Source organism: Antrostomus carolinensis, unplaced genomic scaffold, assembly GCF_000700745.2.
Source record: "Antrostomus carolinensis isolate BGI_N321 unplaced genomic scaffold, ASM70074v2 scaffold1471, whole genome shotgun sequence".
In the NCBI taxonomy this organism is placed as follows: Eukaryota; Metazoa; Chordata; class Aves; order Caprimulgiformes; family Caprimulgidae; genus Antrostomus; species Antrostomus carolinensis.
In genome coordinates, this window is record NW_010293252.1 from 55,142 (window position 1) to 78,498 (window position 23,357).

The window sequence follows — 23,357 nt, forward strand, 5'->3', positions numbered from 1 at the left end:
TGCCAGTGTTCTGCCTGTAGACTTTACTATGCATCCAAGAAAATGCTCCTTAACTTTAAAAAGACTTCCTCTTTGGCTTTCTCAGATGCTAAAATGCTGTGACTTTTACAGTACCTTGCAGAAATTTTAAGTAATGTATTTGTTTGTGGTGAATTGTTGTACTGAGGAAAAAAAAAACAAAAAAAACCCTGCCTGAAGAGCCCTCAGTATTCTGCCTCAAGGTCAGTGTAAGGCTTTTTTCCAGCGTCCTTGTTTTTCTCCCTTCTAGCACTCCTACCATTTTACCTGCTTCAAATATCCTCAGAAATAGTAACACTTAGCAGAGGCTGGAAAGATGTGTTTTGGGCTTAAAAAAAAAAAGGAAATTGCCTGCCAGGCAATGGCATGGTCCATCTTCAGAGTATATCCTGTATGTCGTGCTCTTGCCAAGATCATTTAAGTGTGGTAGCAGCTACAGTAGGAAACTTGCCACGCTTATAAATAAACAAAACAACTACACCACCCTACTGAGCTTGCTGAGCATTCAGGAGCTTGGTCAAGAGTGTTTTGTGTCAACACTGGCAGCCAGCAGGATTTCTGAGGCAGAAAAGTGGCTTTATTTCCCTTTGGAAGCATTGACTAGTTTTGTACATTTTGTCTCAGTGAAAACTTCTGTAGGAGCAGCGACAGTAAATCTCGCTTTTGACTTGGAAACCACTGTGAAAACATGATCTTGTGAAATCTTTCCCTGATAAATTAGTTTGGGGTATTTTTTTTGTTGGGTTTTGGGTTGGGGTTTTTTTGATCCCTAGCAGGTTTGTTGACTTGTTTCAAGCACAGAAAATTTATTGTTGCCTGAAATGTTTTCAGTCTTCTGTTTTGTTTTCTACACTTTAATTAAGTGTTTTTGCCCAGCCTGGTTGTGTATCAAGGTCCTGGGGGCGCAGCTCTGTGCTGCTCTGTGTCAATAGGAACCCGCTGTTAGGAAGCTGACATAAAAGTTCATTTTTCAGTCTCATAAGACCCCAAGGAAACTGTTGCTGATTCACCTACACATCAAAGTGACAGTCAGCCCTGTATTTCTGACTCTTTCCTGGGGTTAAAAATCTGCAAAACCATGTGGAATGCGAGTTCCCCATTTTATATTCATGCCACTTTGACCATAAAGTTAGGGTCATTAATTTAATTTTTTACTTGGAGTATATAAAAAATGTCATGCTGGAATCTCTAGGAATCAGCAAAGCTGAGGACTCTCACAGAGGGGTACAAAGTCATTAATTCATGTTTTCATTACATCACAGCTGGATTTTTGTAATTCCTTTTATAGGCCTTAGAGTCTGTGTATGGGTACCATCACTATCAAGGAGCTTAAACGTGTTTGATCGCCTTGTCTTCACACAAGACAGCAGCATGGCACCATTTTTACTTGCTCTGCATCCTTAAGGGGCTGTCAACAGAATTGTCAGTGTCAAGGCACTATCTAATAATAGTAAAAAGTTCTCTTCCCTCAGGAATACTGTCACGGTGATATGGGAGAGGAAGAAGCTAAAACTTCCAAGGTGATACAGTTGTTTGTAGGCAAGAGGCTAAGCCTGACCATGACTGGTACAGTGAGAGGAGGGATTTCTCTTTGTCTAGCCAAACCACACAACCAGAATCATAAAATCATAGAATCACCTAGTTGGAAAAGACCTCTGAGATCATGGAGTCCAACCATACCTGTCCACTACTAAACAATATCTCGAGCACCCCATCTACTCGTCTTTTAAACACCTCCAGGGATGGTGACTCAGGCACCTCCCTAGGAAGCCCATTCCAGTGCCTGATAACCCTTTCAGTGAAGAAGTATCTCCTGACATCCAATCTGTACCTCCCCTGGCGTAACTTAAGGCCATTGACTCTTGTTCTATCACCAGTTACCTGTGAGAAAAGACATATACCTACCTTGCTACAGTCTCCTTTCAGGTGGTTATAGACAGCAATTAGGTCTCCCCTCAGCCTCCTCCCCTCCAGACTAAACAACCCCAGTTCCCCCAGCCACTCCTCATAAGGCTTGTTCTCCAGCCCCTTCACCAGCTTTGTTGCCTTCTCTGGACACCCTCAGGTGATGATAATGCAATTATCATCACCTGAGGTCACTTAGGTTGTAATCCAAATTCAGCTATGCTTTGTAGCAGTGGTGGAAATCAGTTGATGTCCATACAGGGTTTCCAAATGTCTTTGTTCCTGGGAAACACTTTCTATCAGAGTAGTAGAAGTGCTATCAAAGGTGATTGAAAGGTCACTAGCTGCTTGCTGCAAAGCTAACCGGAGCCTCAAAAATGAAGTTTCCCAACAGCAACAGGTCTTATATTTGAAAGACAAAACCAAAAAGGCTTATTGAAGGAAGGTGACTCACTTTGCTTTTATGAGACTGGTGTAATTGATTTGTAACTGCAAGCACAGCAGCATTTTATAGAAGGGTTTGCACTTGTTCTGCAGAGAGCTCCTGACAAGGCAGTCTGAAACACGTGTTTATTTGATGAACTCAGACCTGAGCTGAACTGAACCGAAAAGACTAAACATAAGTTTAAAGAAAGGATTTCAATTGCTATGATTTGTGACTCTGTTTATCATGTTTATAAGTAGGAAAACTGATGAAAAATTATTCAAATGTACGTCCTATCTCAAGAGCTGCCATTCACAGATTTTTGCCATGGAGATTAAAACACAACTTAATTTCATATGTTGCTGAGCAACCCATCAAAATCTTAAAATACTCTTAAATTTTATAAAGGTCTTTACAGTACATTCAAAGAGAAAATGAATTAATGAAAAGAGCAATATTTGCCAAATAACATTAACGTTAATAAGCATTTAATGTGAGTTAATAATCTTCTCACTTGTAAACGTAACAGTGAGCGAATTCCGCATGAAACATTCCCTGTATTTGTAAAGCATTAATGCATATTCTCAGTAGGACATTTCTTAGAACCCAAATTAATAAAATACATAATATATGCCTACTTAACAATTTATTTTTATAAGACCATGTTCATCTTTATGTACTTACCTGATTTTCTTATATAATAGATATTGGAAACAGCTTTTCAGTTACCATTTTGGAGCAGAAGTTGAAAGTTGTGTGAACAGTAGGAATTCAAAATGACTGAAGACAAAAGTCCCTTGGATGAGACTTAACAGTTTAAGAAGAAAAAATTATTTTCTGTAAGCTGAAGTGTAATCCCAATAAGAAAATACAAACAGTGTTATTGTAGGGTGCATTTATACATTGCAAAACAAATGCTAGCTGGCATTAAAAAAAACAGTGTAGAGGTGATAAAAATAGATAGACTAAGAGCAATAAAGTACTGTCAAGAACATCTCCAATATGTACCTTATTTATTCTAAGTAAGAAGAGCATTCCATGACCAATATCTTTATTCCCAGAATTGTAGTTGATGCCATGTGACAAAATGCTGTGCCCATCCTTTTCTGAAACCTCACCTCTTCATTCACTCTGCTGTTACTGCTGTGGACTCTCTTGTGCCCATCAAAGTGATTTTGAACGTAAACTGGTTTTACAGTTTTAACCTAATCAAGCCTAATTAAAGGTAAACCAAGGATTCACTGTAAGACCTGGCTGATGCTACTTTACAGGAGATATGGCTAGAGCTGGCTAAAAATTCCTGCAAAAATCTCTTTTTTCAGGGCTAAGCTGGACCTTCTTTCTTTAAAAAAGTCTCCTTTTTTGCTCTGCTTGCTTGCTTGTTTGTCTTTATTGATGCAAAGCCAAACATCTTGGCAAAGTTAATTCAATACATTATTTGGAAAGCAGCTGTTGCACTTGTTTTGCTCCTGTTCCCTCTCCACGCTCACACTCAGTGAGACTGTTGACACTCAGTTTGTCACCTTGAATTGTAACTTTCACATGAGATCACCCTGGCCTAACCCACGGGAGCCCTCAAAGGCCACCACTCAGCAAGAATGTCATACTGAAAGCAGAGCTCCCCAGGAGTGAGACTTCTCCTCTCCATTTTAGATGGGGAGCTGACTGAAAAGTGTATTTGAGTAATAAAGAATAACTGTCTGATGGCTTCAGAAGGGAACTGTACTAAACAGAAAGTAGGTAATTTGATAGATAACATGGACCAGTTAGAACAAGTCCAGAGGAGGCCACCAGGATGATCCGAGGGCTGGAGCACCTCTCCTGTGAGCACAGGCTGAGAGAGTTGGGGCTGTTCAGCCTGGAGAAGAGAAGGCTCTGGGGAGATCTTATAGCGGCCTTCCAATACCTGAAGGGGCCTACAAGAAAGCTGGGGAAGGACTTTTCATAAGGGCAGTTAATGACAAAACTAGGGGAAATGGCTTTAAACTGGAAGAGGGGAGGTTTAGATTAGATATTAGGAAGAAATTCTTCACTGTGAGGGTGGCCAGACACTGGAACAGGTTGCCCAGAGAAGTTGTGGATGCCCCCTCCCTGGAAGTGCTCAAGGCCAGGCTGGATGAGGCTTAGAGCAGCCTGGTCTAGTGGAAGATGTCCCTGCTCATGGCAGGGGGGTTGGAACTAGATGATCTGTAAGGTCCCTTCCAATCCAAACCATTCTATGATTCTATAATTAATGCAAAAGAAATCAAACCTCCCACCTCTCCCCCTGTGGTGGCACTTCTGCATTTTACTCAGCATTGGTACTTGGTTTATGTGCCTGGTAAAAGGTCCTCCCCCCATTCAGAAATCCCTGGGGAACAGAGATCTCCATGTATTTTCTTCTGAGTAAGTCTCTAACAGCTTGTTCTTGTTGAGACAGTGGGAATAAACCACTGAGAGGTGTTAACTTCTGTGACCTATCAAATCCAACACTGCATCTGCAGACAAGCGTGTTAATAAACACTGCCAAACCAGGCAGTGTTCACACACAGGGTCACATACGGGTGTCTAGTCCTGGTTTAGCGAAGTCACCGTTTTGTGATGAGTTTAATTTCTTCTAAACAAATGTGCATCCTTGTGGCTGTGCCATTCAGCATCTTCCCTAGGTTGCTGAATTAAAAAAATATATTTATTATTTGCCAACTGAAGGCAAATCCCTGAGATCTCAACTTCTCTAGACTGTGGCTGGAAAGCTGCCTGGCAAAAAAGGACCTGGGGGTGTTGGTTGACATCTGGCTGAACATGAGCCAGCAGTGTGCCCAGGTAACCAACAGCACTATCAGGAACAGTGTGGCCAGCAGGACCAGAGAAGTGATTGTGCCCGTGTACTTGGCACTGGTGAGGCTGCACCTCGAGTTCTGTGTTCAGTTCTGGGCCCCTCACTACAAGAAGGACATTGGGGTGCGGGAGCATGTCCAGAGAAGGGTAACAAAGCTGGTGAAGGGTCTGGAGCACAAGTCTTATGAGGAGCAGCTGAGGAAACTGGGGTTGTTTATCCTGGAGAAAAGGAGGCTGAGGGGAGACCTTATCACTCTCTCCAGCTACCTGAAAGGAGGTTGTAGCGAGGTGAGTGTTGGGCTCTTCTCCCAAGTAACAACTGACAGGACGAGAGGAAATTACCTCAGTTTGCACCAGGGGAGGTTTAGATTGGATATCAGGAAAAATTTCTTTACTGAAAGGGTTGTCAAACACGGGAATGGGATGCCAAGGGAAGTGGTCACCATCCCTGGAGGTATTTAGATGTGTAGATGTGGTGCTTAGGGACATAGTGGACACAGCAGTGTTAGTTTTACGGTTGGACTCAATGATCTTAAAGGTCTTTTCCAACCAAAATGGTTCTATGATTCTCTGATTCTAGACACTTGCAGGAGTACTGGCCGGGGGAGAACAGAGTGAAATAGGAAGATCAATGGCTCCAGGCCTCTAATTGTCATTAAATTTATGGATGTGAGCAGCTCATTACAGCCGTATTATATCTTTTAGTTTCCTTAAGCCTTCTTTATTCTGTCAAATGCTAGTCTTTTCCTGTAGCTTAGATTTTGCTTACTTTGTTATCTGCCTGTTTTACAGCTTTAGTGATGTCTAGCTCCATTGGTTGGCTTGATTCTCTGCTAAATCTTTTACTTTATTACTTTTTGGCTTTATTTACCTAGGATAATTTCAAACCTGAATACATAAATTTAAATGCTATACATGACAGTTACTCTACCAACTTGATACATTTGATCCTGTAAGTATCTTTAATTTATCCTGCAGAAAGAGATATGCCACTTTTTTTGGATTATCAGTCAAATCACTGCAATATTACAGTTATTTTAAAATTTTCTTGAGATAATGTTGAATGCTGAGAATAATTTCAGAAATGACACAGGAACAAGTGCACATGCCCCTGTAGCATTCATTAAGGCCTCCTTAAGAGGTACACTGTGCTTATGAATCCTCATGGGCTACTTTAGAAATCCTTAGATGGATTCCTTAATTCATATGAGACTTCACACCAAACACAGGGCTTAAGTTGAAAATTGATTTTTTTTTTTCTTTTCAGTAATTTATCTACAGTCCAAACTTGCTGAAATAAATCTCTAAGAACTAGGAAACGTTTCTTGACAGAAAAACATCTCACTGAGTATACAGCCTTCACAGGGTGCGGTGCCAGGGATCTTCAGCTGCAATACAAGTCCAATTATTATTTAGTGATGGAAGAGTGAGTTATTGCTGAAGAAATAACAGCTGTCATAAAGAAATACTGTTCCTGCAAGTTCCCACCCTCCGTGTGCCAGATAATCGGGGAGCAGCGTCAGGTAACAGCACATTGAGGAGGGCAAGACCGGATGATAGGTAATTACTATTGATTAGCTTGTAACTGACTCTTTGAAGTCAGATGAGCTGCAGGGATGTGTGGGTAGAGCTGAAAAATTATTTTTCATTTGTTGGAAGAAAACAGTTACATGTTTTTCAGCAGTGTATGGTTACACGAGTGTCCCTGTAAGCAACTTATGCTATTCTCTCATGTTCCTAGGGTAATGATTGAGTGCAACTGCCCTTCAGCCTGACCATTGCTCCTTGTTTTTATCTCTGCCAAAACCCAATGGGCCTTGTATAGCTCCTGAGTGCTCTGCGTAAGACTCTCTATGCGAGTATAACCCTTTTTATACAGTCATAGAATCATAGAATCATAGAATGGTCAGGGTTGGAAGGGACCTTAAAGATCACCTAGTTCCAACCCCCCTGCCATGAGCAGGGACACCTTCCACTAGACCACGTTGCTCAAAGCCTCATCCAACCTGGCCTTGAACACTTCCAGGGAGGGGGCATCCACGGCTTCTCTGGGCAACCTGTTCCAGTGTCTGGCCACCCTCACAGTGAAGAATTTCTTCCTAATATCTAATCTAAACCGATCCTCTTTCAGCTTAAAGCCATTCCCCCTTGTTCTGTCATTAACTGCCCTTGTGATAAATCCCTCCCCAGCTTTCTTGTAGGCCCCCTTCAGGTACTCTTCACCAATTATCTTTTTCTGTGTTACAAAGCCTACTTGTAGGAATCTAGCCCTGGCATTTGTTTTTCTGCTATGCTTTATAAGTGGTGGACGTTCTTCCACTGGCTCATGGTGCTTCGCTTTATTGATTATTTTTGTACTCTGCTTCTCAGGGTTGTCTGAATATAGCTAATCCCAATCATAAAGAAGGCAAGTCTAGGGGATCAAATTTTGTTTCCTGGAGAGGGAATTCAGGCTCCATGAGGAGGGACTGAAAGATGGTATCTGTGGTAGATTGATTTTTATCCACACATATAAATAAGCTTCCCGAGTAGTAGTTGCAGCAATTGGCAGAAGTGTTGAGCTTGCCACTTTAACAAGGGAGAATCAGATGGATTTTACTTTGCTGTGGTGTTAATGTGATTAAAATCTCCAGATGACAGTGTCCATTGATCCAGAGCCCTGTAGAGATGTCACTGTTTGGGTATGCTTAATGAGGTCCCTGGAGGGGGAGGGAAATAAGTTAAGCCTGGTTTTCTTCGCAGTTTTGTCAATAAAAAGGACAAAGAAATTATTTTGGGAGCCAGGTGAGTTGTGACTAGGAAATCTGCCGACAAGAGGGAAGGGCTGAAGGGAGTGGCTCCACGTTGAGGGATTTATCGCTGAGGAGAAAAAAAAAACCTGATGCAAGGAGCACTGTATCTGCCCTCGCTTGAAAACCACAGAGTGAGCTGTCACTTTAGTATACCTGATTTCGCTCCTCAAAATTTATCACACAGGAAAGTAATAACCACGCAGGCATGTGTGCATATGCTTATGGGTATATAAACCTGCACAAATGATATATTATTTCTTAGAGCCATGTAAAATATTTGCACAATTTTTAAATCACTCTGAGCTGGCCTGGCTTCAGGTTTTGGTCCCAACTGAAAACTCAAAATGATTTGCATTGAAAAGTTTGCTAGAGAGACATCTGGATCAGCTACAGTAGAAAAGTCTGAAAAGCAAGGCTTGTGTGTTTGGTTCAGTGATGGCAGGTTTTTTTAGAGATGGAAGGGGAATTCTCTCAAATTTTGCTTTGGGATTTTGATAGGACTGAACCCAAACCTCAAAGTGTGCAAAGAAAAGTCTTCTGCCAAGAAGAGTGGTAAAAACTGCAAAGATCAGCGCAGCTTTTGCTCACACACATAGTACTGAGACCTAGAGCACCTCATTATAAAACACTTCCAGTATAGCTGACCACCAGGTTTTAGGGTGAGTGCCTTGCTGAGAAAAACATATGTTATTCCTCATCTGCCCCTTTTCTTACCTTTTTCTTAACAATACTGTGGCTTGTACTCCACTCTGAATGGGACTCCATCACCTTCCAGGAGGGCAAGAGAGGACTGTGTGGGTGAGCCGCAAGACCTATCTGTTCTCCTCCCTGTTCAGGAGATGGGCAGGGGGAGAGACAGGGGAGCAGCTGGATAGCAAGATGGTAGAAAGAAGGTTTGGCTGTTGGGGCTTGTTACGTTCTTGGTATTCTCGTGCCCTCGCAGAGATGTTCTAGATATTCTAGTATGTTTTGGAGGCACCCAATTCTGTTACTGGGAGCAGTGGATTATATAGAGAGAACATGTAACAGGCATATATAATAGGAACGGTACTTAATACGCCATTCTCAGCCATATCCTGAGTGTATTTCGGAGCCTTTGAGTCAGTCCTGGGATTTTCTGTCACCTTCTAAAGGCACCATATTTGAAAGAATATCTAGCAGAGAGATGCAAACCAATGACTTAAATGCCTTTCAGTGGCTTCCCAGAGCAGAGTAGGTGCTCAGAGCACGGTGCCACATTTTGAACTCTCTAGTGCCAAGGCTGGCTGGAAAGACTCCTGCTTTCCCCCATCTTCGTTTTCCCCACTGTGATAGAGAGCAGTGAAATTATCTCGTTAAAAAAAAGTGGAGGAGAGACTATTTTAGCTGCATCATTCACCTGCCCAGTTAAACAGCATGGCCATGCAATCAGTCAGATCAGCACAACTGGGCAGGCGGTGGGGAAGTGGAGGCAGCAGCCTGCCAGCAGAGTAACGGTGGAGTAGCTCCAGTGCAGGAGGACCCGCGGAGCTCCCTGTGGGATGCGCAGATAAGGGAGCTCAAAGCAGAGGAGCCACAGAGAGTGCCCATCGCTAGTTACTCCATACACCTCCTCGAAGGACACGGAACATTTTTAGATAATGCATTCCCTCAGCTGCAGATGTAAAATTGCAAGTGGGAACAAAGGCGTTAGTCATTTCCAGCTTTCAGGGAGTTTGGGAAGCTAAAACAATTTCTTAAAACAATTGTGAAAATTGTGCTCTTAATTACAGTAGTTTAGTCATTGTGAAGAACAGAGATACCTTATGGCCTTTCAGACACACGGGCTGTAGAAGATGAGTTCTGTGTTCTTTTTAGAGAGTGTGATTAACAGAAGTGCTCTTAAATGACTGTTTTGTTAGTTTTTGAAAATGTGCTTTTAAAGGTGTTCGGTTACCATAGGAGAAAGGTATATCATAGGACCAAGGCACTTTTTCCATAATTTTTTCTTGTTCTTGTCCATTCTAAGAAAATAAATAATAGTCCCAAATTATGTTATTAATAGGCTAGACCTTGGGGGACACAGGCACAAGGGAATTACTGTGCTTTAAATTAGCTGCTAGCAACTGAATTGTGGTAACTTGAGCATATGGTTGTCTAAACACAGTAACAAAGGGGCAAATATGGTAACACAAACCTCCTTTTCTGATATTACACTTTTACGTTAAAATTCAGTTTTACACTAAAATTGCCATAGACAGAATGAGCATGTAAATAGTTACCATAGTTCATCAGCAACCAGAGAGGACCCAGTAACATCTTTTCATATCTGTGCCCCAAGTTAGTTTTGTTAAAGGAAAATATGGGAAAATTATAGCCAGTGTGATTTTTTCCCCAGTGAAATGCAAGCAATATAGAGCAGAAAGGAGTTCAGCTTTGGTGCGTAGTAACGTCATGATGGTCCTAAATCCCAAACATACAAAAAGCAAGCATTGCAGTCTTCTGCAAGACTGAATTTGAAATAATGAGGTTTTTTTCAATTTACAATGAGAATTTAGGGTTCTGGTTTTGTCTGTGGTTGACTCACTGGTTACGTCTTTAGACCTTTCCATCATAGACTTGGGTAGATAGAAGCCTTTTAAAATGAACTCCCCGCAGAATCAGTTGCTGCTGAATGAGATTAAAACTTGCATTTTTGTACTTTTGTCAACTGAGGGCATCAGTAAATAAAAACAGGAGTTTTAAAGAATATTGACATTGAATTTTCCACCTCACTAGTGTAGTTTTTGCACCTGCCCATGTCGCAAGGAGTTAGGCACCCCCCATTGTGGATTCTGATCCGTACCTCATTTTCTTCCGGAGTTCACTGGTGCAAGTAAGGGGATCATCAGGGAGCATTAATAGAAAACAACTACAATACTTGGAACACCTGCAAAAAATTCCACGAGGGAGAAGAATCCAAATATTTTCTCCTGTTGCAAGGTCAGCCACAGGATGGGATCTGGTCCTACACAAATTCAAGGGGTGGTACAGTGGAGGAGAGCTAGAAGCAGAGATGCTCTTAAAACTCACTCTGTAGGTTCGCATTCTCTGTGACTTGTGTGCAGCTGTGTCAGGCCAAATCCACCCTGGTATTTGCCGAATATGTCAAGAGTCTGACTGAGTCTGTGGAAGGCACGTCTTGCTCTTACCCTGTCTTCTGGCTAGGTCAGGAAGTTTTCGGCTGTGCGTGTTTCTAAGACAGTACAGCTTTGTAAACTTGCACTGTATCTCTCTGCACATCACTGTATTTTTAGGTCTTGAAAGCATGCTGCCAAAATATCAGATATGCAGACAATGCGATGCGATGTTAAGAGGTGTAACAACAGCTTTTGTGCCTATAAACTATTTATCTTCAAAGATATAGGTGTACCTTGGGTAATTAAGATGGAGGGTTTGGGACTTGAAGGTTTAGAGAATAACTTTTAAAAATGAAAGGAAAATCTATAGTGGGTCAAAGGATTCTCTGAAGAAAATTCCTCCTACTAGAGTGTGTTTACTGTTAATTCAATAATACTGTTTTCCCTGATACAGAGTGGGGTCAGACCTCTTTCTGCTTACGTCAAACTGAGCTCATGGGTAGGGAACCACAGCTTGTGATGTTGCACATCATTTCTCATCCTGGCTCACGGATTTTTGACAGGACACTTAAATTTCAGTTTGCCTCACCTTTCTGTCTTTGAAATGGGTCTTGTGCCTAGCCACCTTATGAAGCTGTCAGAAGGGTAGAGGCTATTAATGACTGAAATATTCACAAATACAATGCTAAGGGCCTTGGAGATGCCAGCACAATCAGAGGTCTGAAGGAAGTTAGGTCTGAATCTGGACACTCCAAGTTATGAATGGTTTGTACTTAGCAGTTCTTCACACAGAGACATCTGACCTAAAGCAGTTACTGGCCTGAATATCATTGAGGTGTTGGTAATTCTGGGACAGGCCAAGCTGGAGGTGGTAGGTTACTTGGCTGTTGGAAAGAAGACAAGACAAAAATTTTGTTATGGCAAAAGGAAGATCTGCTCTGTGGAGACAATGGAGATGTCCTTTTCATCACAGGTGGATTCAGTGAAAAGACAGGGTCTTCCAGGGAGGTACCCGGATCAGTTCTGGGAGGTAAAACAGGGAAGTGCTTCACGAGTGTTTTTTAAGAAGATTGCTTCTGCAGCATCAGGTCTCCCTCTCTCCATTACTAATCTCGGTGTTGTTTGAGAGCACTTCAGAAATGTTGAAGGATGATGAAACAACAGCCTAATTACATTCTTTGCCATTTCTTATAAAAATAACAGTTGGGCTAAGTTAATCAGCTGTAATTTGAACAAGTGTCTCTCTAGGATTTCAAGGTAACTCACTATTAAGAAGTCCTCTCTTTTAAATGCTTGTAAAATGCCTCATAAATGTTACATTCAGAATTAAGAGAGACTAAATCCCTAGTCAGTACTATTCTTTTTCAAACTTTGTTATGACTTAGATGAATACTGTATCACTATGTGTCCTTCATTGACTAAGAGACTGGTTCATTTAATTTTGAAAATGTAACCCTCAGTTCCACAAACCTAGCAAATTATTTTTAATAACCAGGTGCAGACTTACAAAGCTGGTTCTTCTAGTCAGATATTAATATAAATTATTATTTCATACAGGCTCTCCTTGTGTCACATTGACCATTTAGGATGTTGGGTGCCGGATCCTTTTCTAGGCTGCTTTTCTGTGAGATTAGAGGACATGTCATATTGCACTGACTTAGCCACAGCTCTCATTAACTCCTTGAGATCAAAATAAGAGCCATTAATTCCATGTAGGTCACTGAACAACAGCCATATGATATCTTTCAGTCATTGCCCACATTTCATTTGTACTTAATGATTGGTTTCTTAGTGTACGGTTTCTCACTGTACAATAAAAATACCGTGATTTTGCAATCAAAGATAAGCCTAAAGTAACCTTTTAGTTTCTACACCTGTTTAAATACAAGAAGATCCAGGATTTTATGGAACTGCATTTGAATGCAGTCAAGGCAAACTAAGACAGGAGTAACATCTGAAATAACATTTAAGTAGTCTGACAACCTTTTAGTGAAACTATATATTAAAATTGTCATAGGCTTAATTAATTCCTCCTCTCTTTTGGAGAACTTACTCCATCTGGAAAATCCAACTTTTTTTAATAATGCACCATCATGTATTGCACATTGCCCAGTAAAGGTAGTACTGGTTCTCCCTTACCCTTGCAGAGCTGGCCAGATGTGGATGAATGTGCACATTACTGGAAAACAAAACAAAACAAAAGACAAGGAGAGTTAAGAGGTGATTCATTAAAAAAAAAAAAAAGGAGGAACAACTGCAATGAAATCTAGCCAGTCCACAAACACCGAAGGGCAGCTTGGGTGTCAGAAAGCAGAGCATAGCAATTGCGAATTCTGGTGGGTTGTGCTGCTCCTTTGCTACCTTCCTGCCGAGAAAGGGGGCCCGCAGAACCTACCTTTGCTCTCTGTGATACCCTGTGAACATGGGCCCGTGAACTCTTCAGGTTAAGGAGACTTAATTAGCCAGGAAACTGATTTCTCACTCACCCTTTGCTTCTGTATGCTGGAAGGTTGGTGTGTGACAGCAGGTCTGGCCAGTCCTCTCCCCGTGGTGGAATGAATGCAGTCTCTGTTGGACAGGCTCTTGGGAAAGCTACTCTCATGGTTTTAATTCTCCCAGCCTTGAAACACTCTGGCACGTCTACCCACAAAATGATTTTGGAACAATAGGCTTTGTTTAAATAAGCACCCAGGCACCAGTAAAAGCTAGTAGGCTGTTGGTCCATAATTCTAGTCAGAACAAACCAGACACTAATATCCTTTCCTCATTTGACACCACCCAGATAACCACTTTCACCTGGACATTCCCTTTCATTTTCGCTCAACTTTATAAAGAAACTGTCCTCACTACAGCCATATCCTGGGAGAACTGGAAAAAATGCAGGATTTGGTTTTGTTGTTTTTTGGGTTTTTTTTGCAGATTATGAGGGCAGACTCCCACAAACCTCCTGACGGAGGTACTAAAATTTTGTTTGATAGTCTTCTCTTTTTGACACAAAGGTTAGCAGTTTCCCAGAGTACTCTGCTGCTGCAGGGCCTGAAGCCACCGCAAAATGTAAGCACAGACTTTGGTTTGGGAGCAAGCCAACGGTTCATTAAATCTTCCATCTTTCCCACTGGTTTGATAGTATAACCACCACAGCAATAGCAAAGCAGCAAGCACACTGTGACCTGACTACCTCACCTGTCTACACAGATAATGGTTTAGTTAAATCTTCTTATAATACAGCTGTATATGTAGTGTGTGGTCGCCATACAAATGCATGTTCCCAGAACTCCTGCCCTGTTTGCTAGGTAGGACCTGTCCTCGTGTACTTCCTCCCTGGAAAGGGTGATTTCCCAATGCTGATCTATCAACTTTATTTGAAGTCACCTAGGTAAAAAGAATTCTGTGGCAAGCTTGGAAAAAACCGCTTCCCTTTACTGGTTTGCAAGACGAGTGGCCCCTTCAACACCTGCATCCTCTGGAGGTGCCTCTGTGTCTTTTTGAGTCAGCCAAAACTGCTGTTCCTTCTCACATGGCTGAAGTGGGGTTTTGTGGGAGACAGATAGAAATCTCCTACAAACAGTTTAATTTCCCACAGCAAAATCTATCAGTTTCTTAAGAAAGCTGTCACCTAGCCCTGTCCCTGCTGTGTCATCCGCTTGGTGCACACCATCGATGGACTGGTACTCTGGGGCCATGTTTCACGAGACTGCAGAAGGTAAGAGTGGTTTGAAAAATGCTCACCCTTACCAGGTGGAGAAGCAAAGCTCTATAAATACTTCCAAAGAACTACAAAACAAACCTATCAGTTGTGTTGCAACATTGCTTTGTTACAAACTTTTTTTTAGGAATTAATAAAAGAGCACAGTGAGCAAATGGCTGAAAGATATGAGATGTTCCTTCACATGGAGATGCACCCCTGAGTACCTGCTGCTTGATAATACCAGGAGTTTCTGAGTCTTTACTGATTTGGGGGTAACTGCCCTGTTGGGGACTTCAGAGATGTCTGATGAAGGTGGCTTCAGCTACATTTCTTTTCAAGAAACTTAGTTCAGAGAGTTGTTTCTCTTACTGATGCTTTCTCAAATGATTTTCCCAGTATCAGTTTGTATTTACATGTTTTCTGTTGCTTGGCTAAGCACAGAAATATTCTGTTGCCCTTTTACAGTAACTAATTTCTGTAGGCGTGCGCTGGGACTACACTGTTGCTCTGACCTGTCAGACCGAGAGCTCACTGTGCATCCTTCACTCCCGTGCCACAGCATCAACAGCACAACTTGTTCCTCTTCTCTGAGAACCCTGGGGTTTAAATCAGAAGGGCACAAAAAGCCATTTTATTGTGTTAAGAGACCAGCTTTTCAGCAACAGAAGAGAAACTTTATCTGACCACTGAAATACTGCTGCTGAACAGAACAGAAGGGTAATGAGGTTTGATTTGTCACGAAGGAAGGTGTAGGAAACTCCGTGTTCTTCCCCTGCTGACCTTTAAACAGTGCTTTTGAATTCAGAGTGTTTCCTCTATAAATATTTTGCATGCTAAAATGAAAAAAAAAACAAAAAAACAAACCAAAACCAACAACAAAACCCAAAGAACCCGCTTCTCTTTTCTCTCACTGTTTCAGTACAAGCAGGCTGTAGTCTGAGGGCTGTGACTCCTCACGTAAGGTGATCTCGGCCACTTTCCCAGGACCACTGTCTGTTCCATACGGGTTTCACAGAGGAAGACCACACGCTCGCCACCACCTCCCTATGCCCCCAGGGCACAGACTCACCTGCTGGGACTCTTGTGAGTTGCCATGTAAGCAGGTTGGAGCAGAATGAAGATTTCTTCTCTCCTCCAGCCAGGCCCCAGGCTGGGAGCTGTCGCCAAACCTGTGGGAGCTCCGGCTGGGTGCGTGGCCAGCTCGCTGCCAGACTAGCCCAGCACACCCGTGGCAGAGGATAGTCCGACACCTTGGAGACTGGTTAAACCAGCTGGGTGCCTGTGGTTTAGGCCATGCTGAACAGCCTGTGGGCCTGGATAAGGAGGGCTGTGCTTGAAGTCCTTACCAACCCTTAATTTTCTGCAGCACAGCAGGATCGTGCTGTCTGCAGGCTCCCTGCTGCTCTCTGCTAATGCTGTGTATGCAGGATGGCATGATTTCAAAAATAAATATACTCCACTTCTGACTTGTAGCTAACACAATTTACATTCACCTTAGCCATAGCCTAAGGTGAATGTAAAGACTATTATCCCCTTCAATGCCATCTTTACGTAGTTCTGCAGATACAGGTTGCATGGTGTGTTAGCATGGTTAGTTTAAGGGTTTTTTAAGATGCAAACCAGAGCAGAGAACTTCCACTCTGTGATTATCACAGCACTAAAATCCTTTAGGAAATGTTGCTATATTCTGTGCTGATTTTTTAATTATTATTATTTTTTATGTAGAAGTCACATTCCCTGATTAATTCTGCAGTGTTGATACCAGACCAGGATGTCCAGAGGTGTCAGGAGCCAAGTGCAGTGCTGGGTCTGCATAGAAAGCAGCCCTAGCAAAAATGGGCTGTGTCCGCTTCACTGTGAGGAGGAGCTGAGCTTGCTACAATGGCAGCTGGGGTTGAGCTGAAGTCTTGAGCTACCTGCTGCCCTCTCAGGCTTTTAAGAAACTTCACTCCCTCCCAGTAAGTAGGATGGAAGGAACAGAAAGCAGTAAGAGACTTCAGCCACAGACAGCTGCTTTGTCTTCCCATCAGCTAACTCCCCAGCCCTCAGTTTCCCTCCTTCTCAATGTTGTACCTAACCCACACATGGGATGTATTTTGAAGACAAGTTTGTGAGGGAAAAGTGTTAGTTTTTATTTTACTCATGGATGTGTTTTGATTATATTACAGACAGTAAAATACCAATTAGGTATTTGTTAAACTACCAGAGAAGTCACTGCCTGAAGGGAGGAGAATGTAGGACATTTTGAGTCTGAATAGATGAGAAAGCTGCATTAAGCAGTGCAGTTTGTTTCTGATCTGTCTCTCTAGTTGCAAAAGGCTGTAATTGTACAGTAATTCACTGCTACCTTATTTCTAAAATCCCTGCAGATGATTCCCACCAGACAGACTGCTTTGGTAAGCAGTTCATTTCAATACCTCACAAAAGCTACAGCAGAAAGCAGGGCGAGGGCAAAATGAAGCAGAAGTGATTTACTGAGCAAGCAATGTCATCACTCTGCTGCACATCATGTCTTTGCAAGATAGAAATTTGTTGGTTGATCTTACCTTACAGAACAAACAAGATTAAGTGGTAGAGGCAAAAAAAGCAGTCCTGGCTCTCTGGGTCCAAGGCACATTTGCAGGCGTGCATTAGATCTTTTTCTGTCTCCAGTGGCGTGTGCTTGTTGGCAAGGTAGTGTTTTGGCATGCAGCAGATCTCGTAAACAGCTACCTGCTCATGGCATCTTTTTAGGTAATTGAATCAGTTACTTCCAGTTTGCCATCCTCCTTATTTATAAAGCCTTCCCTTGTGAATTATGCAAAAATGTAACTTGGTTTTAACTGATAAAAAATTCAAATTAGTCTGACTCACACCATGTAGAGCAGTGCTGGAGTCACTTCTGTATTGGGTTTGCACGCAAAACCAATACAACTTCTTTCAGAGTCATGGAACTAGAGGAAGCCACCGTACTGCGAAACTGTAGAAGAAAAGTGAGTGTGCGAGTGCGAGTGAGTGTGAGCGCAGGTGTGTGTGTGCATGCGCGCACTCCAAGGAGAGCTCTGCAGTCGTTGCTAAACAGAAAGACAGGAAGAGTTACGTCATTATAATCTCAAGGACAGCAAAGTGAAACTCTGTAATCCCCACAGGGCAAATACTCTTTGGCTCTGTTATTGGTCCAGATTAAATCCTTGGGTGTCCATACTCAGTCGCTTACAGTTAAGTCTGTTGCCTGTTGCTCAAACGAACGCTCTTCTCATCTAAGTTGGTGTTCATGGCACAGAATTCTTTTTGGTTTTAAAAATTTAATAATAAATGAAGTTTTAGAAAAGCAATACATCTTCTTTACAAGGAAAGGCATATTGCTTCCAGCTATTTGATTTCATGATTTAAAATTTTCATTTCCCCCCACTTTTAATACCCGCACTGAGGTATTTGCTAATGGGAGAACCCTCATATCATTAGTTATTCTACCTTATCTTCCTCCCCAATTTTGTCACCACCCAAAATATGGGAGCAAGCAGCAGCCTGCCCTGGCTAGCTTGAGGAGTTCACTGCCTCAGGAAGTGATCAAATCTCATCTCTGTCAGGATCTCCTGTCTTCTTGGGAATGAGAAATGCAACTCCTGAGAAAAAAAGGGCATGTGTTAAACACCAGAGAGAAGACATGGAACGAGTTGCATCTCATTTCAAAACTCCTCCTGCAGGCTTTGGAACTGCCAAGTTAAAAGGACCGATCCCCAAAAGACGTGAGAAAAGCATGCTGAGACAACATTTCTGGGGGGGAACAGCCCAATATGGAGAGGATGCACTACAGGCTGCATAGATGCTAAGAACACTGCACTCTGTCTTCTGCATGCAGGGGTGGATGAATGTGAGAGACGCAATGCCTGTCTTGCCTAAGCCTGGGAATATGTGCGTTGCTTTGGGCAGTGCTAATGGGAATCTCACACTCAGCTAAACTCCTTCAGTACACCTGCACCACAGCAGGATGGTTTTTTGTTTGCACATAGCACAAGAGGACTCATCTGTCAGTAGAGCCCATGAGCAAATACAACCATACAGGCTCAGGCATCAAAATGTAATGATGTGGGAGACAGGATGTACCACTTTTCCCCGGGCATGTCCTGGCTGTAGAGCCCCATCTCTGATGCCACTGACAGAGCCCGAAGAGCACCGGACAGCATAGTACTCCACTTGGTTGCAGGGTGCATGCGGTGGATAGGGGAGAGCAAAGTGCATTTCTCCTTAGTAGCAGGCAGGTTTGACTGACTATATCATATGCTGCAGATTGGGAAATCTAAATACTTTGTGCAAAAAATGTAAAAATTTAGGTCAGCGGTTTTTATGCTGGGCAGGCTTACTTGAACCATCTGGTCTGACCAAGTGCCATAAGAACTGCCACAGACTTCAACTTCTGAGGCTGCCTTGATTTTAAAACACATTTTTTAAAGAATACTGACTTCACAAGACAAGGACAAGTAACAGAGAATCTATAACTTCAGATGAACTGTTCCTTATTTCAAACACTTTGCATAAATGGCAGCTTGCATTGCCCATGTGTCTACAGGTCAGTTTTAGGTGGGTTTAGGTTTGCTTGCTGCCCTGCGATAGTCACAAAAGACACCTAAGCAGAGCAGGAACCAGAGGATTAATGAGTAGGACAAGGTCACAAAGAAGTTAGAGGGGAGAGAAGATGGAGCTGGGTGGAGGCACAGGGACATATGATGTAGGCATAAAGTAAGATATACTCAACCCCAAAGGAGATTGGATATTTCTTTGTTCCATTTTTCTGAAAGCTGCTTGTTTCACGCAGTATTCATCACAACTTTTGCCTTCAAAACCAGCTGAAATAATAGACAATGAGGAAGCATGTTCTTAACCATAAAACAGTGAGGCAGTTCCTTCTGCAGAGCTCCTCACTGCTGAGACAGAAGCCTTTGTTCCTTACATCAGTTGGATGTTTTGTTATCTGAACCTATCCCCTCTCTAATTGCACTAATTAATGCAATTGCAAATCTCTTGACATTTCCCATTTACAGGACACTGTTACCTTGCATCTCACTTTGATGAGGTGAGGGTGAATCTGCTGTTTACGACTTGATTCAGTCAATTCCTCTGCTTGCAATGACCTCTTAAGAGATGAATTATGAAGTTAGCACTCGCACCAAAACATCAGCCATGAATGAGACCCCTCCATCAAAATCTGTGCACCCTGCCTGGATTTATCTGTGCTCAGAGCTCCTATGAGTGTAACAAGCACAGGGAGAGACAAGAGAAAACTCTGAGGAAATCAGAAGAGGGAATTGGTCCTGATTATGTCGAGGACAGCTCTTTATCAGCTCATTTCTTGTAGTCTCCCAGCCATCAGCATCGAAACTCTGCATGTTGTTTTCAGCTGAAGTAGATGTCACCCACTGCCCCTGAAAACTGAAGGATCATTCCTGTTGTAATGAAATAAAAAACATTGATGTTACCATTCCAGACTTTCACAAAGGGATACGGCTGCAGTCCAGTTTACAAATCTGAGTTCAGAATAACTTCCTAGAAGCCAGCAGAGTTGCTCCAGCTTTTAAGACTGTCTCAAACTTACAATTTCAGCACATTTATGGCCTTTTTCTCATAATGATTTGAAGTGATGGCATATAGATTTCAAGTGGCCACTCAACTTTCTTCATTTTCTCTTTTTGCTTTAAAGTATATTTGGTGCTGTTCGAACTGGTGCTTATATGCTGTACATTTTGATGACCAAAGGCCTGAAGCAGTCAGTATGTGACCAGAGTTTTTACATTGGACCTGTCAGCAAATTCTGGGCATATGCATTTGTGCTAAGCAAAGCACCCGAACTAGGTGAGTACCCTTTCTCCCTTTCTCTCACTACGCATATTTAGAGCAGAAATGTCTGCACAGGAAGCACAAGAAGGGTCTCAGTGCTGCCAAAATTTTGTTATAGTCTTAGAAAAACAGTTAACAAAACCAACCCCAAGCTCTGTACGTATTAGTCTCTAGAGCTTAAGTCCAGCTCGTCTGAAGTTAGTCATGCACAGCAGGGTAGTCGAGAGGTAAGAGCAATCTGGTCCATAGCTACTCATAGGTAAAGATGAGTAGTGTAATTGGCAGTCACTCACCCCATGGGTACGGAAGTGAAGGGTGGGCTGCAGCATTTGTCCCTAAATACACTTGTAGGCATGCGATTTTGAACAGGAATGTGCTTCCTCCCTGAACACTGAAAGACTGTGGCTGTCTGCTTCCTCCAAATAGAAACGAATTTCCCATAATATCCTGAGCTTTTCTAGTCCTAATTCTTATAAACTCCCATCTCTCCAGCAATTCTTTTTTTAAGGATACTGATGATATACATGCCAAAGCCAACTTACTAGCCAGTCTGCATGTGTTCTCATCCTGTGGCTTAATAGCATAAGAAAGGATTGTTTCAATGGGAAGGAGGAGGCAGTGATTTAGCAGCCCTCCAGCTTTCATTTCAGAGGATGCTCTTACTACACCTCAGAGGGCTGCAGCATTCACTGTCTTCAGGTGTACAGCAAAACTAAGTCTTTACCTTTCAGCAGAGAATTAGATTCAGCAAATTATAGGACAACAATTCATCAGCATAAAAATTGTAGAGACAGACACCAGTTGCCTTGCTGTGTCAGAACCCTTTGGTTTCCTGCTGCTTAAATTACTGCAAAACCACGGAAATTTAGTTGTTAAAACTGGAAAACATCAGCTAGAACTGCACGGCAACAATAAATGGAACATATGATTACTTATTAAAATGTGAGTCAACATCTTGCAGCCAATGAAGTAAGCGGTAGCCTTATGGCTTATTACAGACCTTGTGGAGACAGTGCAGTTTTGGTTCCACTCGTTGCTAGTATTCATGATTTGGATTTCCTGGGATACATATGCATAGAAATAAGTCCCCAAATGCAAATCTCGGGGATCTTTTTGCAAACACTGTCTGTAACAGTAGAAAACAAGTAGTATACATATGTGTATATATCTAATTGAGATGCTCAGTGCAGTTGTGAAAAGCAGAAGGAAGAAGAAAGCAGGAAAGAGGAATAAAATTTACTTTTGTACAATAGCAACATGAATTTGCAGAAAAGGATGTGGATTTCAACATAAACCAAATTTCTTTCTAGAAGCATTTTTTCTTGCAATTACATACCTTTCAATATTGTAGGTTGCATATGCAATAGCTTTTCGCATAGTAACTCAAAGGCTCTACTGAGTGTAACTAGGTTCAGTTTGCAGGTAGGCATTTGAATCGGAGGACACTGTGCTGCTTCCTCTTCAGATTTTCTGCTCTCTGTTGAGCTGCGTTTCTCTTCTAGTCACAATATATAATGGAGAATCTCACAGTGAGAGGTGATGCATGTACATCCACCTACCTCACTTCAGACTTTCACGGATTATGTTTGCAGCAAAGGACTACCAAGCAAACCTATGGAGTTTTCAAACAGTAGTTCTCCACACAGGAAAATGTGGGTACATTGGTTTTCCAAAGATTACATAGAGATTAGGAGCCAAGGTGGCTGTTGGATCAGACAGGCTCTCAGATCTAGAGTTGAGGTGGTTTTTCATGCTCCAAAATAGTGTATACTCCAGCAACAGCAAAGGGAAGAGAGCACTGAAGTAAATTTGGAATTGTTCAATATGTTTCTCATTTCCTCCCTCCCCCTTTTTTTATTTGTTTTGTTTTGTTACAGGTGATACAATATTCATTATTCTTAGGAAACAGAAGCTCATCTTCTTACACTGGTACCATCACATTACTGTGTTACTTTATTCTTGGTATTCCTACAAGGACATGGTGGCTGGCGGTGGCTGGTTTATGACCATGAACTATGGAGTACACGCCGTTATGTACTCTTACTATGCCTTGCGGGCTGCTGGCTTCAGAGTCTCACGCAAGTTTGCCATGTTCATCACCTTGTCGCAGATCACTCAGATGTTGATTGGTTGCGTGATCAATTACCTGGTGTTCTCCTGGATGCAGCAGGGCCAGTGCCATTCCCACGTGCAGAACATCATCTGGTCCTCTCTCATGTACCTCAGCTACTTTGTGCTCTTCTGCCATTTTTTCTTTGAGGCCTATATTGGCAAAACCAGAAAAGAAAGGAAGGTTGACTAGTGGTAGAGATGAGAAGCCATAGCTCAGGGTCATCAAGAAAAAACAAAATTCTAAGAAAAGAAAATGGCACAAGGAAACACATATATGTATGGTGCAGCTAAAACTTGGCAGCTTAGGGAAAGTTAGCTTGGTTTAACCCAGTAAGTTTATGATCCTATCATGGTGAGGACTCACTGAATTCTACTCTATCTCAAAGGACTGCTGATGAAAGACAACTTCCTTCTTGTACCTGTCTGCTCTAGAAAAGAAAGGAGAAAAGAAAGAAGATAAAAAAGAAAAGAAAAAATGAAAGAAAAAAGAAGAAAAGAGAAGAAAAGAAAAGAGAAAAGGAATAATGTTGAGGGGGAAAAAAGTACATTGAATAAGCAGTGTGTTTCCCCAGGGTGGAGGAGAGACTTTCATTTAATTAAAAAAAAAAAAGTTTCTAAATCCTTTCTAATAATTTTTCAGTGTTAAACATGAACAAAACAAAGCAGAGAGGTGGAAAAAAAATCTGTATGATAACAGTAAGATTGCAAAA

At 42.0% G+C, this 23,357-nt stretch overlaps 1 protein-coding gene across 1 annotated transcript in view; it reads left to right on the forward strand.

Annotated features, from left to right (window-relative positions):
• Positions 1–23,128, forward strand: part of ELOVL6 (ELOVL fatty acid elongase 6) — a 25,962-nt gene extending 2,834 nt beyond the window's left edge. Inside the window, exons 2-3 of the mRNA XM_010177187.2 lie at positions 20,399–20,550; positions 22,413–23,128. Coding sequence (XP_010175489.1) covers positions 20,399–20,550; positions 22,413–22,837 — 577 coding nt within the window. The 3' untranslated portion in view covers positions 22,838–23,128. The remainder of the gene's footprint in view (positions 1–20,398; positions 20,551–22,412) is intronic.
• The last annotated feature ends 229 nt before the right edge of the window (positions 23,129–23,357 follow it).